This window comes from Phodopus roborovskii, unplaced genomic scaffold, assembly GCF_943737965.1.
Source record: "Phodopus roborovskii unplaced genomic scaffold, PHOROB, whole genome shotgun sequence".
In the NCBI taxonomy this organism is placed as follows: Eukaryota; Metazoa; Chordata; class Mammalia; order Rodentia; family Cricetidae; genus Phodopus; species Phodopus roborovskii.
Window position 1 is genome coordinate 37,193,652 of NW_026126433.1, and position 16,745 is coordinate 37,210,396.

Consider the following 16,745-nt stretch of genomic DNA (forward strand, 5'->3'; position numbering starts at 1 on the left):
TAGTTGGTAATGTTGTTTTGGGAGGTCATGGGACTTTTGGGATGTGGGGCCTTCATGATAAAAGTAGGCCATTGGGGGTAGGCTTTGAAGATTGTGCCTTTCTCAGGCTCTGGCCTAGTGCTCTCTCTTCCCTAGTTTATGATGGAGGAACTGTCTTTGTTCCTGTGACCAAGGGCAGAGGCACCCTTACTGCTGATGTTTCCTCAGTCACGACAGATCGCCATCTCTCCAAAACTGTCAGCCAAAACAAAACCTTCCCTCTTAAGTTATTCCGTCAGTTATTCTGTCACAGTGATGGAGAAGTAAGTAACGCAGAAACTTGGTACCAATAAAATAGCATTGTTTCTGCGATCAAATCTGACCATATGGCCTTTGCAACTGGCTTCTGATATGCACTGTGGCCAAACAAAACTCTGAAGTGCTGCCAGCACACAGAACAAGAGAACTACAAAGTCACAACGGCTTATACCAAGCTTCCAGAGAGAACCCAAAGGGCCAGGCCAGGGGCAGCAGGGTCGGATTACCTGCAGGAAGCTATGGTGTGGGCCAGTGTGAAGTTTTGAAGGTGAAACCTAAACTGTGATAGAGACCCCAGAGTGCTGCAGACACTGGGAACATTTAACATTTACTGAGGAAAGCTACAGGCATCCAGGGGATCTGGTCCAAGAGAGAGCCCCTGTGTGTTACAGATGGCAGAGCAATGGAGGCAGGTTTGCCCGAGCTCACCGGAACCTGTGTGCTGCTACTACACGCTGCACATTGAGATTCAGGACTTGAGATCTGTCTCCCAGGCAAGCGGACTTACTTTGAAGACAGCTCTTTTCTTTGCCTACATTCCTCCCTTTTGGGTCAGTAATGTGTGGCAAATATGTACTATTTGCTATTTTACATTAGAAGCATGTAACTTACTTTTTAATTTTACTAGAGGTCACAACTACGGCTTTGCCTTGAGTTTTGAAACAGACTTTGGACTATTGAACACTGTTGGGACTGTTAAGACTGTGGGGACTCAAAGTTGAGCTAATGCCTTTCGTAATGCATCATAAAGGGCCATGATTCTGTGAGGACCAGGGGCAGAATGCTTTGGTTTGAGTGTGAAAAGTCCCCTATAGGCTCATTTGTTTGAATGTTTGGTCCCTATCTGGTTTGAGGATGAGTAGCAGAAGTGTGTCACTAGCTGCCCTTGAAGATGACACTTACCTGTAGTTTGAACCTATCTCTTTCTCTGTTTCCTGGTTGGCTACAAGGGAGAAGCCACTATCACATGCTTCTACTGCTAAGGACAGAGCCGTTCCCATCATCATCCTCCCTGCTAGGGTGTAATTTAATCTCTGAAATTGTATGCCGAGGTCAACCTTTCTTTCCTTTTGATTCTTTCATTAAGAATTCTGTATCAGCAGACTTTAAGTTTACATTTTCTGTACATATGTCATGTTTGAAACCAAATACTGGTTTGAGCAATCAGAAACTTTTATTTTTATCTGGTAACTAATTTGAAATTTTTATCCTAGGTAAAGGCATTTTTGAGAATTAGTTTTCTGTACAAACATTACAATAGCAATCATCTGACTTTTAAATCACCTGTCCAAAATACTGGCGGAAATGATTAAAATGAATTTATGGGTAATAAAGACTGTCTAGAATACACATACACACACACATAAAGTATAGCTATCACACAGTTGAATATGTTGCAAAAATTATGGTCATTTCTGGACTGTTGCTTTTCCTGCTGTTTAACTGACCACTACCATGCTAAGACGCATCATTATGAATGGGTGCTAACTGATATGGAGATCATTTGGTATGGACTAGATAGGATGTTAATAATGAAACCATATGCTTATGTCTAGACTTAAGACAACTTCAAACAATCATTTTACTATTTTGTTTTAATTTGAAGAACATAAACTTATATCAGTTATACCATCAGTAAAATTTTATTTGTGGTAAGAAATATTCCATTGAATTCTTGTGCTATAATGTGGGAATATGTCATTTTTTCACAGTTTCTACCAATGTGAAATAAAATTTAATTCTGGCTTTCTTGAAAAAACAAGAATTCTGTCTCAGCAAAGAGAAAGCAACTAATGATTGTAGATATTATTTTTTAATTATTATTTCTTATTTTACATATCAATCCCAGTTCCCTCTCCCTCCCATCCTTCCATACCCCCCAAACTCCCCACCTCCCATTCTCCACCAACTGATTGTGAATATTATTACTGGATGAGAGAACTAGAGAAGTCTTTAGAAATCTTTTTTTTTAATTTTTTAAAATTTTTTTTAATTTTTATTATCTTTAGAAGTCTTATTGCTTGGTAAAATAATAATAATAATTAGTAATAATAGTACAGTACCTAGTGAAGTAGGTACAGGTTAGGCAGGCTTTTTACCCGTCTCTAGCATGTGGGAGGTGATTGATGACTGGGTAAGTATGTGATAAAGACTGATAAACAGATGGGTTCTTGGATGTATGTGTGTATGTACGTATGTATTCTGCTAGGCACTGGGCAAAGTGTTTGCATACCATTATGGAATTCAAACACTATGGTCTCTAAGATTCTGACCTTTGGCCTTCTCTCCAACCTGGGTGCTTGCCCTGGACTCTCCATACTCTACTCCTGTCTGGTACTCTAGTTTTCACAAAGTTTCCTTCTGCTATAAGACTTGGCAGAAGCCCATTTTGGCAGCATGGATGCTCAGTGTTCTCTTCTGGGTCTCAGTTCAACCATGTCTTCTTTAGGGAAATCTTCCTAGTCTTACCTCATACTCCTTCCTTTTGTGGCATTCTGTCAAATGAAACTTGACACATGTTTCTGGAATATGTTCATAAGTATCTGCTCCTGTGCTAGTCCATGCCCTCTGTGAGTGAAGGGGTATGGCTGGGTATTTTGTTGAGCATCATATTCCAGAATCTAGGCAATGCTTGGTTTAGTATGCAGCAAATGTGTAACAGATATTTTCTGACTCACAGAATGGATTTATCCTCAGTAGTTTTGCATTTAAGAGAACATGGCAGTTTCAACAACTGGCAACAAGATCTGCAACAGATCCAGAATTTGCTACATGTGAGGCCCCAGCAGCAAACCAGTTCCAAAATCTATGTTATGGCTGTGCTCTGTCCCTATATGCTCTCAGCCCTTCTGAGGCCAAGTTGTACAGAGTCTCAAAGGCGTGTATTAACAACTAGCAATTCTTTTACCATTGGGAAGGATTATACTCAGGTCATTGGGATTAGATTAGGCAGCAAGTTACTTTCTACAAGACATTTTATTTCATTTTTAAAAATCAAGCTGACTATAATCACTGTGCCCTTCTTCATTTTGTTTGCATGACATTTCCACCCCATCCCCAATATTGCAGCGAAATAGCAGTTATTTATTCTTTGGTTTTGATCTGTCTTGGGGGCAAGGTGATGATTTATCTAGTTCCTCTTGCTGGGTTATGATCCCAGGTCTTGAGGTAGCTTCCCTTTCCTGGATTATGACATTCTCCCTGGGAGTCCTGAACATATCTGTGTTGCATAGAAATTTCCTCTGCATTGAAGCACTCTGAGAAGAAGGAAAAAACTGACTATTCAGGAAGTTCCTGAAACCTAAGATTTAGAAGCATCCCGCCCACAACGCGCTCCCCCCCCCCCCAGGGTTATATAACTAATAAAGTTGCTGAGGGGAAGAGACTTTGTGCAGAGAGCTCCAGGGATACATCTTTCACAAGTTGTCGTCTAAATTTGGGTGGACTTTTTGGTGATGCAGCTGGTCCTATAAGTAACCTCACACTCATACTCCCATAAGTAACCCCAATAAAAACTCACTCATTCACCTAGTTGGACTTCAGTGGTATCTTTCCTTTGGTCTGTTACTGGTCCCCTATCTGGGGTAAGTAGATACTTGTTCATGTCTCCCCAGAAAAAGTCACAGAACATCTTATATGGAGTATGACTAGCCTAAACCATCAGTTTGAAAGGGTCATTGGTTAACAGTCGCTGCTGAGTTTTCCAGCCATACCAAGCCCATCAGGGGTGGGTCCTAGCTGATATCTCAAGAAACAGATTATTTGTTTAGCCCTATCCAGAGTTGTGGCTTGAAAACAAGGAATTAAAATAAAATTATTTGTCCAAGTTCTTAAGTGTTGTTAAGCACAACTAAATAATGAAAGTGTTGCTATTCTAAGGCTAAGAAGTGAGTTTGGGCAGATACTAAGGCATTTCTTAATAGGGTTGAACTGAATCAATGTCACTGACAGACCCATACATGTTGTGGGTGTGAAGCAACAATGAAATATTGCCACTATGGGGGCAGGGCAACCCCAGCCTCTGTATTACATCTGTGGTCATTCTGAACCCAGGGCTCATGGCAGTCTTGGTTTTCAAATGCGTTTCAAAAAGTCACAGCCAGCATTAAAAATTTTATAGTCATATTTCCATATGAGTCATATTTCCATGTCAACAATATTTATAAAGGGAGCTTTATTAATTATTTATCGATAACATTATTTATACTGGTATTAATAAAATATTAAAATCATCTTATTTGCTAGGGGTCAGCTCTATGTATAATGATATTAGGAGTGAAGCAAAATGAGCTCCTGGTGAGGGTTCCGGCCATACTGTGAGGAGTATAAAGGGTGTCCTTTGATCAGCCCCTCATTTTTCCCACGGGGTCATCTGTCTTTGTTCCAGGGCCTCCAGGGTGCTGCATCCCTTCTGGGCTTTTCCACATCTGTAATCTGACACCCTCTGAAATTAACACAAGATGAGCCCTCACTTGTCTGCTGGGGAAAGATGCCCCACGAGGAGTTCAGCATTTGGTGTTGGTAGGGTCTTGGTCTGGTTTCATCTGTCTTGATCATGCCATTTCCCATAAATTATGGTCCCTTTGAATTGTGAGGATTGGTGCTTTTGTCTGTTTTTGTATGTTTGTTTTTTGACTCCTGTCCTCGCCATGTAACTCAGGCTGGCTTGAACTCTCTGTATAGCCTAGGTTAGCTTTAAGCTTAGGTTCCTTCTGCCTCCACCTCGTGAGTTCTGAGATTACAGGCATGTGCCACCACAGCCATTTTTCAGACTTGGTCACAAGTGACTGACATTGGAATTGACGATCTGTCCTAAATGTGCCTAATCCCCAAGACTCTGAAGGAAGATTTGAAATTAAGATTTAACAACAGAAATGGCTGAGAGTTATTCCCGCTCCTGGATGTAGAGATTGAATGGGTCGGTGAACACCAGAAGGTGCCAGGAGGATTGCCATTTTGAATGCATTTTCAGATTCATAAGAGGGAAACAAGGAAGTTCAAAGCGAATTTCCCCATAAGCCCCACAATGTGTCTGTCCTGGGTTGCTCGGCATTATCTAGTGTGGACTGTGGAATGCAGACACCAAAATTTTTCTGAGTCTGCCACCATGAGGAAACATAAACCCAGAGAATCCGTATTGTAGGAAAAGGGGGAGAGAGAGAGAAAGAGAGAGAGAGAGGTCTGAACAGTAGCTCTGTTGATATTTGCAAGGTCAGGGAGATGGCAGCCTTGAGGTTTTGATTTATAGCCACATCTGTGCCTCAGCCAGTATTCCTGAGATGGAGTGAAATGACACGCACACCCTGATTAGAAAGCAGCAAGGCTGTTCCAGAAGGACAGGCGGAGAAAAGAGGATCTGGGATCGATACATACCTCATCACAGGATCAGGAAAGCAGCCGCTAAAAAAGCCTTGAGGGTGAATTGAAAGAGAACAATAAAGGGGAGTTTGATGGACTTCCTAACCAAGACCAGGAGATGGTGCAGCTTTCTTTAAACCTGTGTTTTTCAAAATTGCAGACTGTGACCCATTTGTGCATCGTAAAATCAATTCAGTGGGTTATGCCCTGCGTCTGGAAAAGGAAAAATGGAAGGATAGAGGTTGGGAGTGAGGGAAGAGGATGAGAGGCACCATTCAATGTAAGGATGAGGGTAGTTTGGGAAAAGATTTAAAAATGTGTATGTATAGTGCTTACACTCTGAGTTGTGATATTAATGCTTCGATTACAGATTATAAACAGTGAAGTTTGAAAGCCAGTGCACTAAACCAATTGCCAGGCAGCCTAGTGACAGAATGGGGCTGTGATGTTCCCACCAGACCTGCCTGCAGCTAATCACTTTCAACCAATGAGTCCCCTGCAGATGAAACAGGGGTGGAGTCTTGGCGGGGAAAGGGGGGTGCCCTTTGTGATTTGGCCTTTGTGGACAATGCTAGGTAAGGCTGTTAGATGAGAGGTGGGCAGATGTCCTGTGTACCCAGATTTCTTCAGGTAGCTAGGAGGTGAAATGGAGATTATGGGTGAGGGAGAAACCCTCAACAAGCTACTATATTTCACTGTAACTCCTGAACTCCTAGGAAAATCTATCTTCCTGGAAGACAGATAACTCTAACTGCAGGCTCCCCCTTGCCCCCCCCCACTTCCCCCACCCACCCGGAGAGTTTGGTTCCCAGGTGCTGGCTTGGAACCTAAGGTCTTGATGCCAGCATCTACCTAAGTTATAAAGGGAGGTTTCCATACTTGTCCATTGTCTACATCTTTTGTCAGGCTATTAGGTCACAGGAAAAGACTCAGGACCACAATCTCAGGGCACATCAGGACACACAATTGCTGTGTTGGTAGCAGCCTTTTGGAGCATGCATGTGTTGAAGCTGTACAAAGCACTGTCCTTGTCTTATAGGAAAGTTTTGTCTGCTGGGGCTGGATCTAGGGCGCAGTGGGTTGAGGGTACCCTGTCCTGCAAAGGTGTATCCCCCAGACCCTGCAAGTATTTTTTTTTTTTAAATAAAGGATCATAGTGATGTAATTAAAGGAAATCTACTAAGATGAAATCACCCTAGATTAGATGACACTCAAAGCCAATGGTAAGTGTCCTTATATGAGGAGACAAAGAGGGAACAGAGATTGGAATCAATGCTACCACAAGGCAAGAAATGGCCACAGCCCGCCAAAGTGAGGAGGAGACAAGGGAGGGGTCTCCTCTAAAACCTCAAAGGGAGCAAGTCACAGAGACCTTGATTTTTACACTTCTGGCCTCCTAAACTAGGAGATGATACATGAATTTTTAGCCACACATATTGCTGTAATTTGTTCAGAACCATAGGAATCAAGTACAAGAACTATTCAGTTGGGCATGGTGGTACATTCCTGTAATCTTGGCATCAGGGAGGCTGAGGCAGGAGGGCAGCCAACTGGAGGCCAGTCTGGGCTACACAGTAAGACGCTATCTTGACAAACATAATGAAGAGTCTGTTGGTGAGCTAACTTGGTGTATATATTTTAGAAAGAATCAAACCTTCAGCTAAAGCAGGAGGGACCTAGTCTCAGGGCGGACCATTTAAGATGGGGATTCAGAGCCAGAAACAACACTCGGCTGATAAGAACATAGAATCTGCTTACAGAAGAATCAGGCAAATGTGATCTCCTCACTGGTGTATGTGCAACTTCCCTTAAAGAAAAAAATTATTGATATGGTGAATAACTGAAAGAGATCCTTCTTTGGAAGAAAAATGAACCAGACCACTGTTTATAAAATATCTAGAACGTATTCCTATATGATATATTGTCTATTTTCAATCAATGAGAAAAAACATGACTATTCCTGATTGTTATTTATCTAGCACATTCTCACGGCTAACAAGCTGAAGAGCAGACCTGACCTCAGTTTTGGTTCTGGCAACATCCAGGTTCTTTCATTGTGCTATCCTGCTTACTACAATGGGTCCTTCCTGCTCCCATGACTTAAAAAAAAAAAAGATTTATTTGAGACAGAACTTATGTACAATCTGCATACATTTAAAATGTACATGTTGGCGTGTTGAGTTTGGCATATATTTCCATTTGGAAGACCACAACCAACCCTCCCAAATCACTGTATCACACTTCTGTATAAGCCCCTGACCTTGCCCTTCCTTGCCCGCCCTGCCCCGTGCTCTCCAGGGAATGCCCAGTCTGCCCTTTGCTGGTAGAGAGATGAGTTCAAACTTCTAGAATTTTATAAGAATGGAATCATAGGGCGTGCACTCATTTTTGTCTGCCTGCTTTCACACAGCATAGTTACTCTGAGATCCATCCACATGTTGCCTGAGTTAATACCCCATGCCTTCTTATTGCCGTATAGTATTCTTGTTATGAGTATAACACAATGTAACTATTCACTCATTTGTCCATAGACGTCTCAGCTGTTTCTAACTTCTGAGTTCTTGTGAAGAAGCTGCCACAAGCATTTGTGTACAATGGTTTACATGAAACTCAGCTTTCGAGTCTCATTTCTTATCTAGAATGGCTGATCAGACAGGGATAGGAATCTCTTTAGGCAGGTATACATGCAGTTTTGTGACAAACGACAGTTTGTGAAATGGTTACACTCGGTATTTCTAGCCTGAGATTGTTCCAGTTGCTGCAGCATCATGAACAGCTGGTGTAGTTGATTTTTTTCATTGCAGATACTCCGATAGGTCTGTAACGGTAACTCATTATGGGCTTAGTTCCAGTTTCTCCAGTGACTAAGGGATTTTGAGCATAATTTCACATGCTTGTGGATGATATGTATATCATGTTTGGGAAAATATATTTTCAAATCTTTTGTCCATTTGAAGTTGAATTCTGAGATTGGAAATACATTCCTTGAATTTTGAGGGTTTAAAGAACTATATTCCAGACATGAATACTTTGTCAGATATATAACTTGCAGATGTTTCCTCCTAGTCAGGGAGTTCTCTTTTCAGTTAGTGCCTACTGTCTAAGCATGAGGACCTGAGTTAGATTCCCCAGAATCGGTGTAGAAAGCTATGCACTGTACTGGGGAGGAATAAGTAGGAGGATCCCTGGAGCTCACACCGAAATTAGTGCCTAATGGGCTGACTCTGTCAGTGAGAGCCTGTCTCATTAACAAAGTGCACTTAGCCTAAGGGATGACACCTGAGGTTGATCTCTGGCCTTCAGATGCAAGTGCACATTTATCCCCATAAATGATCTCTCTCATACACACACACCACAACCCTGCCCCCACACCACACACACACATCACACACCACAACCCTGCCCCCCCCCACACACACCACACCATAACCCTGCCCCCACCACATATACCACACACACACATACCACACACACACCACACACACACATACACACACACACCACACATCACACCTCCCCCCCCACACACACCGCACCAAAACCCTGCCCCCACACACCACACACACCACAAATCACACACCACATACACCACACACACACACCACACACACTACACACACCACAGTGAATGCTTTCATCAGGATTGATTTCAACTTCACTCTATGCAGTGTAGTGGGATTGTTTGCTCAATCACCTGTGCTTATAGTGAAACACACTTCAGACCTTGTGATGGCATGTCAGAAAAATATAGCCCATGGCGTATCACCATCCGTGTGCTTTCCTTGAAGACTTCTGAAAGTAGCTATTTGAGAAATGCTTGCAGGAAGTTGTAAGTATAAGTAACAGAGGCATCAAAACAAACCAGTGGGATTCAGCAACTATCACTGAGAACTAGAGGAAATCTGCTGTGGGTGCTGGACCATGTCTGAAGGATGCTCAGCTTAGTCCATTCATATTTTTGGGTTCATCCTAGTTTTACCTGGGAAGAAGGACTGGCTGCTTCAGAGCTAAGGGTCCCTGTGCCTTTATGTGTATTTGCTATTTGCCTTCCTCAGTCAATCATCTGTGAAGCCCAACTACATCGGGAGACAATTAGTAAAATACACATTCCCCAGGGCCGCATTTATATACAATCGACTTCATTTATCCAGCCTCATGTTAAGCGGATAGCTTGTCATGTTTGAATATATATTCTGGTGCACATTTTTCTTATTTTTGTTCAGATGTATTGAGAGTAAGCCTGCTGTGTCAGAGGAGAGCCAAGGCATTTAACTTTAGTAGGCAGAGTGTAAAATCTTATGATGATTCTGCCAGTTCACACTCTCACCAGCAATGCAGGGGAGGTCTGATTCACTCACATTCTTTTTTAAATAACACCAGCAGCAATCTTTCATTTTAGATTTGAGGTAGTAGTAAATCGTAGTTTAATTTTATTTGTGGATTTCTAACATAATGTAACTATGATCAGAGAAATTTGTTGGTATATGCATAGCCTACTAATTGACCTGTTGTAGTAAATATGTTATATACCCATGATGAAAGTGAATAACTTGAAGTTGTTAGGCACACATACACACACTCACATGCACATACATACATGTATGTGTTCTATAAATGCCAATTAGGTTAATTTGTTTGATTGCATCTGTGGTCTTCATGATTTATTTATCTCATTGAATCATTTAATAAGATAGGTTTAAAATATTTGATTAAAATTGTGGACATTTTTTCATTCCTGTCAGTTTTTTAATTAATTAATTTTATGTATGTGCATATATGTATGTGCACCAGATGTGTGTAATGCCCACAGAGGTCAGAAGAGCATGTTGTATTCCCTGGAACTGGAATTACAAACTATTGTGAGCTTTCATGTGGGTGCTGGGAATTGAACCCAGGTTCTCTGGAAGAACAGCCAGTGCTCTTAACTGCTGATCCATCATCACTCCTGCCGGGATTTTTATTTTGTTTTTGCTTTATATATTTTGAGACTGTTGTTAGGTCATAGGTATTTAAAATGATTATGTTTTCCTGGTGAATTGAACCTTCAGTATTATGACATTTCCTTCTTTTTCTTTAGCATCCCTATTTAAAACCCTGCCTTGTCTGGTATCAACTGGCTTCACTGGCTTGTTTTAGGTTTGTGTCTACCTTGTGGCAGCTCTATCTATCATCCAGAAATGGCCACAGTATTTCCTATCCTAATTTTTCTCTCTATAATGCAACCTTGAAACTCTTTTGATTGAGTGTTGAGTCTATATTGTTGCCCTTTGAAATTTTGTGGAAAGAGAAGAGAGAGAACAGAGAGAAAGAAAGAGAACAGAGAGAGACAGAGAGAACAGAGAGAGAGAGAGGAGAGAGAGAACAGAGAGACACAGAGAGAGAACAGAGAGAGAGAAAGAGAGAAGTATAGCAGAAATGATGTATTCTTGTATAGGTATAAAGAAACGCACACACTGTCTTGTTCTTTAGAACACAATTCTTGTCATTTAGCAGCCCTGTTTTAGAAGACAAAGTGGTCCACATGGAGAAATTGCATAGACAGATAACCTCAGGAGTTCCAAACACCAGCCCAGTTAGTCACAGCATAAACTGAGAGTCTTGTTACAGCCAGCCCCAGCTGTTGAAGTCCTTTTGCCTTAAAGTCATCCTGATCTTCAAATTCTTCCAGCTCAGGCTTCAGACATGGCAGATCAAAGGCCGTTCACGCCAGTGTGCCCTTCCAGGTGCCCAATTATCAACGTGATTCATTGTTTTGTTTTTTGTCACTAATTTCTGAAGCTATGAGCAATCAGTAAAATACCAGATTTCTCTTGCTTGCCTTTGTAAATCCCTAGGTCACAAACAACACTTGGGCTTTTTAAAAAAGGGAGTCTGATAATTTGTTCTTTTAATTGGAATATTTGATGTGCTCAAATTTAATGCAATTATGTATACATTTCCGTTTAAACCCACATTCTATTTTTCCTTCTTAGTTGATGAACATTTTCTGTATTTTTGATTCCCTCCTTCCTTATTTTTCTTCCTTCCTATCTTGCTGTTTATATTTGATCCTTGCATCTTGCCCTGGTAGGTTAGCTACAGACTAGCTATGGATCCTTTGGCAGCTCTTTCTAACAGTCCACTGGAAACTACAACATGTTCAAGTCTTCCTACCCAAATGTACAGTTTCAGGTCATCATTCAAGATGAGTGTCATCAAGTTGAGACATGGAAGAAAGTAGACTCAATAGACCTATTGAGTCTTTGAAGGGATCCTATTTTCAAACAAAGTTTGAACTGTAGGGTAGTATATGTTCCAGTTTTCCATGTGCAAGACATAAGCTGCAAAAGCCACACAGCTTTCAAGAAGTCTCACTTTCCTGCCTTCTCTTGTGGCAGTAGAAGACAATGAACAAAGAGAAGCCTCAGAACAGCACAGAGGCCAAGGGGATGGCAGATAAGAGAACTCCTCTTAGGAGGCATGTCCTGGCTAGACCAAATTTCTTCACTGCTGGAGTAACATGTCACCAGTAACATGTCAACCACATCTTCTCTACTTTCATAGGATGGAAGCTTTCCTACCCATCTTTCTGGAGAGAACATGAGGTGTTGCATTCAGGCCTGAGACAGTAAAAGTGTTCTGTGTGGGCACAAAGGTGATGTGGTAGTCTCCTGGGAGGGGTACACAGTGGCCAAGACTGCTGTGTATAAACAAATTCACTGCCTCTTCTCCCTGGGCCCAGGAACCCAGGACCTATAGTCCCTTGCAAGCAAGTAGGGTCTTGCTGAGTTCCAACTATTGAACTATAAACACAAGGGAAGTGACCTTTTTTTTCCTTCAGGAAACAGCACCCCGGGAAATATGTCTGTTTTACTCCTTTTACCTTGTACTGCTGAGCACAGTGACTTTAGAAGTCATATTTTAATTAGTGGACCCTGAAAAAAAATGCCTCAACTCTTGACTGGTCATTCAGGCAACCTACCTGTCTTCGTGCTTATCAGAATGAAAAAGATGTCTCTATTTGGTCTACCAGAAATGTCACTGAAATGCACAGGACTGCCACACCCCAGGCACACACAAAGCTACCTTTGCTTTAGGGAAGTGTGGTGGTTTAGATAAGAATGGCCATCATAGTCTCATATATTTGAATGTCTGTTCATCAGGGCACGGTGACACTACTTGAGAGGGATAAGTAGGTGTGGCCTTGTTGGAGGAAGTGTGTCACTGAGGGTGGCTTTGAGATGTCAAAAACCTAAACCAGGCCCAGTATCTCTCTCTCTTCTTACTGTCTATGGATCAAGATATAGAATTCTTAGCTCCTTCTACAGCATCATGTCTACCTGCATGCTGCCGTGCTCCTAGCCATGATGACAATGGACTAAACCTCTAAAACTGTAAGCTACCCACAATTAAATGCTTTTCTTTATAAGAGTTGCCATGGTTGCTGTGTCTCTTCACAGCAATTAGAACACTGACTAGGACAGGGAGTGTGGGAGAGTACAACTATGTCTTAAACCTCTAACTCTGATAGCTTTTTCTAGGGGAAGATACAGTGCTACTACATAAAACTGAGCTTTAAGGGTGAAGTCTCCAAGCTCCAACTGGGCTGAGTGCCTGAGCCACGTGTGATGAGCTCATGGGGCTTAGACTACCCCAAAGCTCACAGCTCATCTTGATGAGCTATCTTCCTCCAACACAGAGCTTTGGGCACTGAGCAGAAGCGGGTATACTCCAGGAGAACTCAGGAAAACTGGGGTGAAGAAAGGTCATAGATAACTTACAAGTCAAGGTTCCAAGGGCTAAGGGTGTAGCTCAGTGTAGAGGGCATGCCCAGTATGTTCTGTGAGAGCCAAACTTACATTTTTAAGTTTCAATTACCATGCCTTAGAGATCCGTGAAACAAAATGTCTCTGACCTGTAAGCCCCTTGCCTAAGGACAGATAGTTCCTGAAATGCTGGAGGCTGTTGTTTATGGGAGATAACAAGGTGTTATTATTTTCACTCCCCTAAACAAGTTTTTTTGACCCATCTGTACCAGATGTGCTTGATCACATGTGGGCAGAAGGATCACAGGCAGGAAATCTGGTATGATGTATGCTTGTCTTTGATTGGCTGTAGGGTGGAAGTTCATCAGGATGTGTGCTTGCCCTTTAACTAGACCTGATGGGAAATACTCAAGCCACCAGAAACTGTGTCTCAGGGTCATTTTTTTCTGGGAAACCAGAGATGAACCAGATGATGGCCAGAGAGTCCATCAACCTGGCCAGTATTTAATTAAAGTTTACTTCAAGCTTATCTTTTAAGTGTGACAGTTGTCTTATTCTCAAGGGGTGGAGATGGACAGTTCTAAGGCTTTGGTTCAGTCCTGTGTGTCAGGTGAAAAGGACAGAGAAATCAGAGTTCTCTGAGATACTTTAGTTGACATGGAGACAAGGACTTAGTGAGTCGTCACATCAGTTGGTGACAGAGCTATGCTCAGAAAACACATCTCTTCTCAATCATGGCAGAAGAAAACGGGCATACTATTATTGTAGCATCCCCTTCCCCCCTTTTAGGGTTTCTCCATGTAGCTTTGGCTGTTCTATAGCCCATGCTGGTCTCAAACTCAGAGACTTCCTCTGCCTCCCAAATGCTGGAACTGAAGACATGTGTCCCCACACCTGGATTCTTTCTCTTTGATTTTTTTTAAAAATTACACTTGTTTATTTCTGTGTGTGGTGGGAGAAAGGTACATATTCTATGGACCATATGTGGGGTCAGCTCTGTCCTTCTACGTGTGGACTTGGGGATCATACTCAGGTGGTCTGTCTTGGCGGCAAGCACCTTTACCCAGCGAACCATCACTACAGCCCAACGGCATTCCTTTAGTCCCATGTGTTTGCATAAAAATTCACATGAATTTGTCAACCTACATCGTCCACAATCATGAATGGGACAGAAATGACTCATCACAGAGTGACAAGGACTCTTCTAGCAGACGGTTATCTCTCACACTGGCATTCTGCCATTTGCCCCAGGGTGTTTCTATATCTTAGAAAGCAACAGCTCCATTGTGAAGGCAAAGTTATTTTAGTAACCAGCCTGTCCCATGGGCCTCTTTCCTTCTTCATCTCTTCTCTTACACTTTCTGGTGTTTCGGCCGCTCACCCACCACCCAGCTGGTAAATCAAGCACACCCTCTAAGTAGACCTGACAAATTCCTACTCTCAGGTTCAGGCAAGCAGCAGCACTTTCCCAGAAGCCTTTGGTCCTTCCCCATGTGTTTGTCATACCCCCACCCCCACCCCCACTCTGCCAGCCCACATCACCACATATCCTGGAGACGCCAACCTCTGGCCCTCATCAAGCCTCAGTGTGGTCAGTTTGCCATCATGGAGAGTAGAACCCTGGATCATGCTGTGTGACGTGTGTGGCACTTACTGGCTTGGAGAGGGACTCCGGAGATAGCGGGCCTGAATGGCTCTCACATCAGCTTCTTCCTCCTCATGTGGAACTACCTGCTCCTCCTCTGGGTCTCCACCAGTAGCCATGACAGCCTTCAGCCTCAGTCTGCTTGGCAGGAAAAGGTTGGTTAGGGAATCGCATTCCAGAGGCTTCGAAGGGGGAGGGGGTGTGTCACCAATGTCACCTTGGTGGACTGAGAATGGGGAGGGTACTGTATGCTAATATCCCAGTGGGTAAAGGACCCATACAGAAACAGATAAGATGGAGCCCAGCTTTTGTTTGTAGGAGGCCATGAAGTAGTACAATGTTTAAGAAGTGACAACTTGCTTCCTTTCATGGAAGCAGCAGGGAAGTAGAGAGAGAAACCGGTTTACCTTAACTGTAGTGCAGGGGTTAAAAGACAGACAGCCGGTTCCCAGACTAAAAAGTCACCTGTAGACCCCCTTCCAACTACACAAATGTACACAGCCTTTATCCTTACTGGAAGGGACAACGGCCCCTTCAGTGACTCTGTCAGTCAGGGCCTTGGGCCTAGGTGCCATCCCATAGCCTATTAAGGCACGAAACGTCCCTGACAGTAGGTCCCAGCTATGGCTGTGGCCTGACACTCAGGGCAGCCTGGTACCCACTTGATTCCACATCCCAGCCCACCACAAAAGACTTGAGAGGACAAACATTTACCTCGGGGTGGTGTGGACACAATAAGGGCCAAGGACCCCAGGAAAATGCCCAGAAGCTCCAGCTAGAGAGGGACCAAGCTTTCTCCCTACCGGAGGGCTTCTTCTCTGAGGGACAGCTGTTAGCAAGAAACCTTAGCCAGCCTCTAAATTTAGCCTGTGGCCCCATCCGATGGCAGCTCTCAGGGAGGAAGGAATGCAGGCTTCATTTAACCCCTTCCCTTCTGGCTGATGTTTAGCAGCAGATTTAGAACAGGCTCACACTGTGGATGGAAGGACCTAAAGAAAGCCCATCTCCTCCCACAGGAGGCTGCCCATGGAGAATAGTTCAAATCAGCACATTTGTAATAAACAAACTTGCCTTGGCCTCATGGTCTAGAAAAGAAAAACACCAGTTACACAGAACAGGCCAGTCCTTAGGCAGGTATGGGGAGATCATCACATTATGATTAGAGAAAGGTCACGGCTAGCATCAGCCTGACATTTTTAACAGAAATGTCTACGGACCAAACAGTGGGCAAGTTATACCTCCCCTTCACATCTTTGCCTCAATATTCACGGCCCCTGGTTACAACAGGAAAATCCTGAGAGCTTCAGGAACTTCAAAGAACTCACGACACTCCTGCCACCACCCCTACAATCCCCAGTCAGTAGCCCAACAGTTCACCCGCTCATCCTATGCTTCCCGGCTCCAAACCCTTCCATCTGTCTGTCTCCATGTTTCCTGTCTCCAGTTCACCCTTCCCACATTCTGTGATCACACCTTCATCCGTACATCTTTCCATCTCTCTCCGCGTTTGCAGATATTTACTGATTACCTCCTATGCACCAGGCCCTGTACTTGACTGAGTTAGACACATAGCTCAAAGCATCCCGTCTTCCTAGCTAGATGGAACAGTGCCCAGTATAGTACCATCCAAAATTTGGCTCATGAATGAATGAGCTCATAGTTTATCAGGAGGAATGAGACACGTACTAAATACAACTGAA

At 43.0% G+C, this 16,745-nt stretch overlaps 1 protein-coding gene across 1 annotated transcript in view; it reads right to left on the reverse strand.

Annotated features, from left to right (window-relative positions):
* The window catches only part of Styxl2 (serine/threonine/tyrosine interacting like 2), a 30,615-nt gene extending 14,661 nt beyond the window's left edge, over nucleotides 1-15,954 (reverse strand). The window contains exons 1-2 of the mRNA XM_051186183.1: nucleotides 15,760-15,954; nucleotides 15,055-15,183 (exon numbers count right to left, since the gene is read on the reverse strand). Coding sequence (XP_051042140.1) covers nucleotides 15,055-15,164 — 110 coding nt within the window. The 5' untranslated portion in view covers nucleotides 15,165-15,183; nucleotides 15,760-15,954. The remainder of the gene's footprint in view (nucleotides 1-15,054; nucleotides 15,184-15,759) is intronic.
* Nucleotides 15,955-16,745: the final 791 nt, after the last annotated feature.